The 10,045-nt window shown below is 37.8% G+C and overlaps 1 protein-coding gene across 1 annotated transcript; it reads left to right on the forward strand.

Moving 5' to 3' along the window:
• The first annotated feature begins 6,261 nt into the window (after positions 1–6,261).
• Positions 6,262–9,267, forward strand: LOC122068614 (protein DETOXIFICATION 16-like). Its single transcript, XM_042632487.1, has 8 exons — positions 6,262–6,380; positions 7,061–7,605; positions 7,692–7,778; positions 8,017–8,073; positions 8,149–8,387; positions 8,496–8,614; positions 8,731–8,817; positions 8,905–9,267. Exons 1-8 carry the CDS (start codon positions 6,294–6,296, stop codon positions 8,968–8,970), a joined length of 1,287 nt encoding a protein of 428 aa, XP_042488421.1. The 5' UTR covers positions 6,262–6,293; the 3' UTR covers positions 8,971–9,267.
• The last annotated feature ends 778 nt before the right edge of the window (positions 9,268–10,045 follow it).

The following is a 10,045-nucleotide window of genomic DNA, read 5'->3' on the forward strand; positions in this document are numbered from 1 at the left end:
GAGCTGAACACCGATTAACCGTGTGAAGCCTGGGTTTGCCGCAGTCAGTCTCGAATCACCGTCCGTCGCTACGCTTCTTGTCGTACAACTTTTATCGATTGCAAGTGAGTGTGTGAATGTATTTTGAATAAGGCCGCAACCTCTAATCGTTGTCGCCGACCGTCACACGATTGCAAGTGGCTGACGGTCGTCGCTCGTCGTAGTCGATCAGTCAGCGCTACTCGTCGCTCGCGACGAGTAGAATCATACTTTGGTAAAGGCAGAAGGGTAGAATCGTACTTTAACATCCACAACTAATGGTTTACTAATCGATTTATCTGACAGGGGAGGTATGTGGGATTTTTTAAAACATAGGGGAGGAGAGTGGAATAAATGCAAACTACAGGGGAGGGGGATGTAAATCACTCTACCAAACGGTTGAAACCCAAAACCACTCTTCTCCTTTCCCCTCTTTGTATGTCCCTTATGTTAAAACAAGTGATCTACAAGGAAGAACCCAATTCCAAGCAAGCAAAGGAACTAACCAACCTCGTCTGTTCTCAACGACCAAAAAGGGTTCATCCGCAGAAGGCGTTGTAAGCTCACCAACTTGCAACTCACTGCCCTCCGCTAGCTCGACCTTTTCTTCTACGAGTTCTTAAATGCTGGTAAGACCTAGAATCTGTTGCTTTTTCCTACTCGTGTTTCGGATCCTCGAAGATGAAATTTTTAAGCTCGTCGGAAATGTCTTCGTCAGTTTTGTGCCATAAAAAAAAAAAAAAAGAAGGCCCTTCACGTGAATGAGCTCCATGACTTTTTCCCAAAAGAATGGTTGATCTTCGGCAAAACTTGATCAGGTTGCACTAAGAGTGGTTTTGAGTTAGAAAATCCAGATTTTTTGCATTTGCATTACTTGTTTTTATTTTTTTTAGGTTAAAAAATGACATCCAAGAAATTCGAACTTAAGACCTCCTAATGAACAAGGGATTTTGCACATCACAACTCCATTTGCAGTAGTGTTGTTTTGGGAGAAAAATGGTTTTGATCCTCCGCTGTTGGATTAGAATAGGACACGTTTTGCATGTAGATGGAGAATTGGTGGATGAAGGATTGAAGACGAGCCAAATCCACACTGAGGTGGGGTGGGTGGGGTGGAGGACAGGTTGGGAGGGAACCAGATTGTAGTCCTCTCCAATTTTTATTAAAAAGTGCAATTCGGTAGAATTCTGCTTGTGGGTTAGTGATCCAAAAACCTAGACCAGGTATTACCAGAGAGGACATTTGCTCCATTTTTGACAAGTTCGCTTTGAATCTGGACTGTCCATGTCATTAGGGACAGCTTGTTAGAACTCCCTATGGGTTTGAGTTTGAAACCCTATTGAGGAAACCACACAGGAAAAACAAGAACACAAATCTAATAAAATTATGGAGGATCGATTTGTACCTTTCACCTAGTATGCTGAAGATGATTGATGTTGGTCACTCCCACTTTCACTCTCTACAAACATAAGTAAGTTTCTTAACACGAATCTATGTGGGATACCATCATAGAAATATTGACATATCCTCAAATTACACTGTTGTCATTCTATGTAGGCCCTTAAATGAATCACAGTAAGAGTGGTTAATGTAATAAGATTCTATGGCCACACCAATTTAAAAGAAATCCTTATAATTAATGTAGCCCAAGTGGGAGATTGTTGGATTTATGGGCTAAATTAATTATTCGGGTTGATTAAATGGGTGAGAGTCAAATTGCATGAACCGGTTCGGTCCACTCTCAAGCTTAGGGATATGCTGGCTCAACCCATTGTGGTTTAGAGTTTTGAGTGCAGGACAGTATTATAAATACTAGGTTTTGGGTCCCTACAGCCATTATTCACTCTTCCCCACTTTACCACTAAAGTGAGAAAACCAAGGAGGTTTAAGGGGCTGTAGAAAAACAAGAACACAAATCTAATAAAATTATGGAGGATCGATTTGTACCTTTCACCTAGTATGCTGAAGATGATTGATGTTGGTCACTCCCACTTTCACTCTCTTGGCTTGGCTATGGATCTTCTACAGCCCCTTAAACCTCCTTGGTTCTCTCACTTTAGTGGTAAAGTGGGGAAGAGTGAATAATGGCTGTGGGGACCCAAAACCTAGTATTTATAATACTGTCCTGCACTCAAAATCCTAAACCACAATGGGTTGAGACAGCATATCCCTAAGCTTGAGAGTGGACCGAACCGGTTCATGCAATTTGACTCTTACCCATTTAATCAACCTGAATAATTAATTTAGCCCATAAATCCAACAATCTCCCACTTGGGCTATATTAATTATAAGGATGTCTTTTAAATTGGTGTGGTCATAGAATCTTATTACATTAACCACTCTTATTGTGATTCAGTTGAAAAACCACTCACATCGAATAACAGCAGAAGATACACCACAATATACGGCATACAACTTTCTGTTATTACAAACATAAGTAAGTTTCTTAACATGAATCTATGTGGGATACCATCATAGAAATATTGACATATCCTCAAATTACACTGTTGTCATTCTATGTAGGTCCTTAACTGAGATATTAACTTTTACTGTGGCAAATCGCCTTTGATCTGTGGTTAATATCTAACTGTGGCCTTCCGCCTATAAACTGTGGTAAATATTGCCTATGAACTGTGACAAATACTGTCTTAAAATGTGGCAAACATTACCTTTTGAACTGTGGTAAAATATTGCCTATAATTAAGACAATTACTGCCTATAAAAACATTTTCAAATGAAATCATAAACCAAATATTTCAAGAAATAGATGTGCATAATGTAAATGTTAAAACTTAACCATAATTCATCACTGTGCCTCAAAACATACGGGCTAAGGTTCAAAACATAAACAAATACTAAACAAAACCAGAGCTCCCACTAATCAAGCATTTCAAATAACTGTATGTAAAGAAATCCTAACTACTTGATGGGACCAAATTTTACTTGCTCTCAATTGCTGATGATCAGTCTACCTCACCCTTTCTTAGTATCATCTTGCTTATCAACCCCAAAATTCTTCCTCTTTTGTAACCATTTCTTGAAAATAAAACAGTCCTTCTTCACATGTCATTTCTTATGGCACCAGAAACACTCTACGTTGTTGGTATTCTCTTCATCCTGAGCCTTTTGAGATATGTCAAGTTCTTGAGAGCTATTAGTCCTGTCATATGGCTTGACGCTTCCTCTGTTGGAAAAATTTTTGTTCCTTTTGTTCGGTCCACCAGAAGATCCCTTGTGGAAAGTTGCATGTGCACTCTCAAACCTAGTTTGTTTCAATTTTTCTTCCTCTTGAGTGTAAATGGAAATGAACTCATTTAGGCTCCAATCGTCCTTCAGTGCAATGTAGGTAGATTGGATAACCTTATATTGACTAGGGAGGGTATTCAGTGCAATGTGTACAATATATTCTTCATCGATCTGTATTCCAAGATCCTTAAGTTTACCAGCATCAGTAGCTACACCCAAAATGTATTCTCTAACACTCCCACATCCATCATACCTTGTATTCATTAGCCTGGTCATCAATGTGGTTTTCTCAGCTTTCTTGTTGTGTTGAAATCTACCTTTAATAGCATCCAGGAATTCTTTTGCAGTATCTTTGATCTCTATGTTCCCACGTATAATTTCAAGAACTGCCTTTTTTAAAACCAGTATGCACTTTCTGTTTGCTTCAGTCCATTTCTTAAACTTGGCCCTTTCAACACTTCTGCTCGAGTCTGTGAGAGGCTCAGGTTTAGGCTCCCTAAGTGCCAAGTCTAAGTCAAGAAGACCTAAATGCAATTCTAATTCCTCCACCCACTTTTGATAGTTGTTACCAGTGAGTATTGGGATGGAAGATACATAACTTGAGGGAACTGCCATCTTACTACAGCAGTAACAACAACACAATACATGTCAAATATCAAAATATAAACCATAATATAAAAGCATGTAATACCATCAATATATTTTAAATAAGAGTTACAACTAAAAATGTATCCCTATCCTTTGGGACAGGAATTAGCTGATGCTCTTATATTCTTCTTTTAACTGTGAAAACAACACTAACTTCGGAATTCAATCACCTTTGGGCAAAAGAACTCCAAATTCAATGTCCCTTTCTAAAATGTGGATGATTATCGTCAAACCTTGATGACATAACCTTTGGAAAAGTATCACCTTTACTGTTGGGGAAGATACAATCGAACTGAATGTATCACTTTGGTGGGTTTCACTCAGTTCTATCATATCTTTCCCATTGGAGATGTATATCTTTATGTTCAAAACATACATATAAATATGTCACTAAGACAACAATAACCATACAAGAGTCACAATTGCAACTACATTCCTATCCTTTGGGCTAAGAATGCACTGGTCCTCTTGTAAATTCATATTTACTGTGAAAAGAACAATAACTTTTAAAATCCCCTCACCTTTGGGCTTAGGAACCTCTAGGTTACTGTCATTTTCTTAACTTTGGTGACATCACCTTTGGGCAAATGTCACCTATATTGTTTCCCTGTGGAAAATCATGAAATAATAAGATGTACCACTTTGGTGGATTCCACCTCATCATTTCATGGTTTCCTAAAGCAAAATTACTTTGCAACTAAGAATGAGCGGAAGCTTACACCCTTTTCCATATTAACATATCTCAATTTAAAAAAAAAACTTCTCAATTTCATGGTAACCAATAACATATATATTTTTCAAAGCATTGATTTATGCTATTTTGTTTCAATGATTGAAACTAAATACAACATAAAATTTCAAATAAACATGTCATATTAAAAATTAGATCATTAAATGTGGCCCGAAACAAGAAATCCAACGCAAAAAACAGATTTCAATTTGGCCTTAAAACGAACCTTTAAATGAAATTTAAAGTAGTTTAAATAAAAAACCCAAAAGGAACAAATTGAAACCAAATACAACATAAAATTTCAAAAAAATGTCATATTAAAAAATTAGATCATTAAATGTGGCCCGAAACAAGGAATCCAACGCAAAAAACAGATTTCAATTTGGCCTTAAAACGAACCTTTAAATGAAATTTAAAGTAGTTTAAATAAAAACGCCCTTTTGTTTCAATGATTGAAACTAAATACAACATAAAATTTCAAATAAATATGTTATATTAAAAATTAGATCATTAAATGTGGCCCGAAACAAGGAATCCAACGCAAAAAACAGATTTCAATTTGGCCTTAAAACGAACCTTTAAATGAAATTTAAAGTAGTTTAAATAAAAACCCAAAATGAACAAAAACCAAACAAGTCTTTGTTTTTTTTAAATCAATCAAGACCAACCGGTTCGGCCATATGAATTCCGGGTCAAATTCGGGTCAATTGGTCAACGACCCGGTCAACCTTTGACCGAGTCAAATAGTACATATGAGTTGACCCACTGTGTCACCGGTTCGAATCGGTAGGGTTTTCGAGTTGAACCGGCGATGCCTCGCCGCCGTTTTTTTTTTTTGAATTTTTTTTCTCTCTCCTCCGGCAGCCGGTTTCCGGTGGCGCGTGCCGGCGCGTACGGAGGTTTCCGGTGACGTGCGGCATACCGCCGCGACCGTCTTCTCGTGATCTACAACTTTCGTGAAGAAAGTTTTTCTATACAGGATTTTTAAGTGATGGTAAAATTACGATTTTTATGATTTTCATGATTTTTATGATTTTCATGATTTTCATGATTTTTAATCAAATCAAGTTTTAAGTAATAATCAAAATCCTCATGTACAAGAAAAATTCAATCGATTCTTGTCCCATGTGGTCTGCTCTGATACCACTTGTTAGAACTTCCTATGGGTTTGAGATTGAAACCCTATGGAGGAAACCACACAGGAAAAACAAGAACACGAATCTAATAAAATTATGGAGGATCGATTTGTACCTTTCACCTAGTATGCTGAATATGATTGATGTTGGTCACTCCCACTTTCGCTCTATTGGCTTGGCTATGGATCTTCTACAACCCCTTAAACCTCCTTGGTTCTCTCACTTTAGTGGTAAAGTGGGGAAGAGTGAATAATGGTTGTAGGGACCCAAAACCTAGTATTTATAATACTGTCCTGCACTCAAAACCCTAAACCACAATGGGTTGAGCCAGCATATCCCTAAGCTTGAGAGTGGACCGAACCGGTTCATGCAATTTGATTCTCACCCATTTAATCAACCCGAATAATTAATTTAGCCCATAAATCCAACATGCAGAAGTGAAGAAGCAGTTGTGGTTAGCTGGACCATTGATATCTGTTAGCATCTTGCAGTATTGTTTACAGGTTGTATCTGTTATGTTTGTGGGTCATCTTGGAGAGTTAGCTCTCTCTGGTGCTTCAATGGCTACTTCCTTTGCAACTGTGACTGGATTTAGTTTACTGGTATGTGGGTTCTTCCCAGTTTTCTCTGTAATAGTTTCTATACACTTTCACTTTTTGAAACTATCAGAACTCTGTGTTCCTCTGCTATGTTTCATCCTAGAGAACTGGGGAATAAGTTTTCTTTTTTCGATCCAATGAGTCTTACCACCAATCTGTTCTTGTTACAAGGCTTGTGCTCAGTTCTTTTAAATTGGAATTTGCTGCAAAGTACTTCTGAAGATCTTTTTCTTTTTACTGTGTTTTTTAGCGTTGTCTGTTCTTCACATAGGTGAATAATTGAAGTTGGAAAGGCCCTTGAAGTACTGGAGTTGGTCTCTTTTTAAACTGGTAAATTTGAGAGACAGAGAGAGAGAGAGAGAGACAGAGTAACATGGACATCTCTGCTATCTACTGCAAAGAGACACCTCTTAACAGTTTATTTTCATATCCATTTAGAAATACTATATAAAAATATGCCATAACAACTCCCCTGCCCATTCCTAGATATATTTCCTTCTCAAACCAGAACATCTTACTTGCAGTTCTGTGTGTTCATAATTCTATTTGACTAAAATAATAGGGAATTCAGTTTCTTTGAATTTGTGTCTCTTCTTAATTGAGATATTTAACAGAGATTCAAAATCTGATCCTTTAGAAATGATTATGATAAAGTCTTCTTTTATCTATTTTGCGTTGAATAGATGGGAATGGGAAGTGCATTGGATACATTCTGTGGTCAGTCCTATGGAGCAAAACAGTATCATATGCTCGGCATACATATGCAGAGGGCCATGTTTGTGCTAGTACTTGTTAGCATTCCCCTTGCTTTTATCTGGGCAAACACAGAGCCTATCCTTTTGGCTGTTGGACAAGATCCAGATATAGCAGCAGAAGCAGGAGTTTATGCTCGATTCATGATCCCAAGCCTTTTCGCATATGGTCTTCTCCAATGTCATGTCAGATTCTTACAAACACAAAACATTGTCTTTCCAATGATGATAAGCTCAGGAGTTGTAGTTCTCCTACATTTCTTTTTCTGTTGGATTTTGGTGTTCAAATCTGGAATGGGTAACATCGGAGCTGCTTTGGCCAATTCCATCTCTTATTGGATGAATGTACTATTGTTGGCACTCTATGTCAAGTTCTCTCCTGCCTGCAAGGACACTTGGACTGGTTTCTCGAAGGAAGCATTACATGGTGTCCTCAAATTTTTAAGGCTTGCAGTTCCCTCAGCTGTCATGGTTTGGTAAAGCAAAATCCTATTCTAATGTATCACAACTCATGTATCAATACTGATTTTCCTTAACCTGATTATATCATCTTTTGCAACAGCTTGGTAATGTGGTCATTTGAGCTGATGGTTCTCCTATCTGGTCTTCTTCCGAATCCAAAGCTAGAAACATCAGTTCTGTCAATCAGGTCAGAACCAAGTTCATGCAAACCTTTTCCCTGGAAATTTTCTTTTTACCTGTTTGAAAAAATTAACCCTGCAAAAGCTACTTGGTTGCCCATAATATGGTTGATATTGTTGTGATTGTGAGGGTTTTAACTGTTTCTATCTACTTGTGTTCTTGATATAAGCAAATGCAGCCATCATCAGTTCATATTTGATGCTAATATTTAGTTGTTTGGTTCTAATGGCCATTCATATCCCTAGCCTCAACACAGCCGGATTGGTTTGGATGATCCCTTTTGGACTTAGTGGATCCATAAGGTGAGTTTGAACTAAACAAGTGTCCTTTCTTTATTCGATGAATATTTTTCCGACAATTTATCTTTTCCTTCTCAGTACACGGGTTTCCAATGAATTGGGTGCTGGGCATCCTCAAGCTGCACATTTAGCAGTACTGGTTGTGTTAGTCTTGGCCATTACTGAGGGCATTCTAGTTGGCACAACCTTGATCTTATTGCGTAGAGTTTGGGGTTTTGCTTATAGTAATGAAAAGGAAGTAGCAAAATATGTGGCAAAAATGATGCCAGTGCTTGCTCTGTCCAACTTCTTGGATGGAATCCAATGTGTGCTTTCAGGTCTGTTAATTTCTATTACATTACTCTTATCATCATTAATATCTTCATGAGCAAATATCAGTTTATATAGTTAAAAGTAATCTGTGAGTATTTCCTTCATTAACACAGGCACAGCAAGGGGATGTGGTTGGCAGAAGATTGGTGCTTTCATTAATTTAGGAGCTTATTACCTTGTGGGCATTCCTTCTGCTATTTTATTAGCTTTTGTCCTCCATATTGGAGGAATGGTGAGAAGTTATACTCTTCTCTCCCATTTAACTAGCTTAAGTCCTTGTGTTAATACTGTTGGGATAAATATGATTGGTTCTCATATTTTGCTGTCTACTGAAAATATGGCTAACAGGGACTCTGGTTGGGTATTATATGTGCTCTGTGTGTGCAAGTGTTAGCTCTTTTAATCATTACATTCCGGTCTAATTGGGAGGGGGAAGTAAGAAATTCTTTCTTCTTCAGTTCATTCCCAGCTTATATTCAAACCTTGCTTATCTAACTGCCTTTTCCCTCTGCTTATTTTCAGGCAAAGAAGGCTACAGACAGAGTCTCTGACTCCATGATCCCCAAAGATATGGTTTCAAGAAGCTGAATTACTGAAACTTTATATCTAAGAACATTCATAAAAAATCTAAGGCAGGCAATTCACAATTAGTTCCACACTACATAGGGTGGTCCTCTAAAAGGAATACCAGCTCAAGGTGCAAATAAAGCTGGAAACCCACATGCCTCATTTTGTTGGGAGCATTACTTGATCAAAGATTTAGCTCTAAATTGTTGGTCAATAAGGAAGTTCCTAACAATCACTACAGAGTGAAGGAAGTACAAGGTGGGTAAGTCTTTTACAGACTTATGTATTCAATTTGAAGAACAGAACACTTGCAGAACAGAACTGCGGAGTGATAATCCTATTTGAGTTAGCCAACAATCACATTCATGAAAAAATGTCAATTAAAGAGTAGAGAGGTTTTCTATCCAAAAAAAGATAGGTAATTAAAGAGACACACAATGCTCCTTTTGAGTATCCTATCCCCTCAAAACTCAAACCCGTGAGCAGATAGAACATGAAAGCACAGAGTCTGCCTTGAGAAGCCGTTTATATTGAGGAAGGAATGACTAGGTACTATTTACTGTTGCCCACTAGAGCCCTCTTGTTGAATGAAAGTGAAGAAATCGATGGTCATTGCCTTAAGAAGATCAGTAACCCTGATAAGAATGGTGGAGAATTAGATTAGAATCTATAAGTAGAAGTAGAAAGAGGTTAGTGAACCATATGAAAAATACGTACTATAAAATTCTAGAAGCCACATAACTAGGTGGTTCACCCATCTACGAACCAATTGGGTTGTTTTGTCTCATGAATAACTGCTTGCAACATGTTGATAGCCCAACGAGCAAGTTGGAAAGCCACTTGAGTAGACAGTCTACGATTGTGGAATATTTGAGCCCAATTGAATTCAGATAGAAGATCAATAATCTCAGTAAGAATATTTTCCAGCCTTTGAAAATTTTGCCTTTCTCCATTATTAATAGCATCAACTAGCCCCTTTGCATTAGAAACCAAAGCAATGCGTTGGATACCTTTCCCACGAGCTAATTGCAACCCGCAAAGAATGGCTTTGGCTTTTGCTTCTGCTTCAATGGCATCTCCTCCTGCAAAATGTTCT

The sequence above is a fragment of the Macadamia integrifolia genome, unplaced genomic scaffold (genome assembly GCF_013358625.1).
Source record: "Macadamia integrifolia cultivar HAES 741 unplaced genomic scaffold, SCU_Mint_v3 scaffold445, whole genome shotgun sequence".
Taxonomy (NCBI): Eukaryota; Viridiplantae; Streptophyta; class Magnoliopsida; order Proteales; family Proteaceae; genus Macadamia; species Macadamia integrifolia.

Coding starts and splice junctions, on each gene's coding strand:
- LOC122068614 (XM_042632487.1), top strand. CDS start 6,294: ATGTTTGTGGGTCATCTTGGAGAGTTAGCTCTCTCTGGTGCTTCAATG. Junction 7,606..7,691: donor CCCTCAGCTGTCATGGTTTG/GTAAAGCAAAAT, acceptor CTTTTGCAACAG/CTTGGTAATGTGGTCATTTG. Junction 8,388..8,495: donor AATCCAATGTGTGCTTTCAG/GTCTGTTAATTT, acceptor TCATTAACACAG/GCACAGCAAGGGGATGTGGT.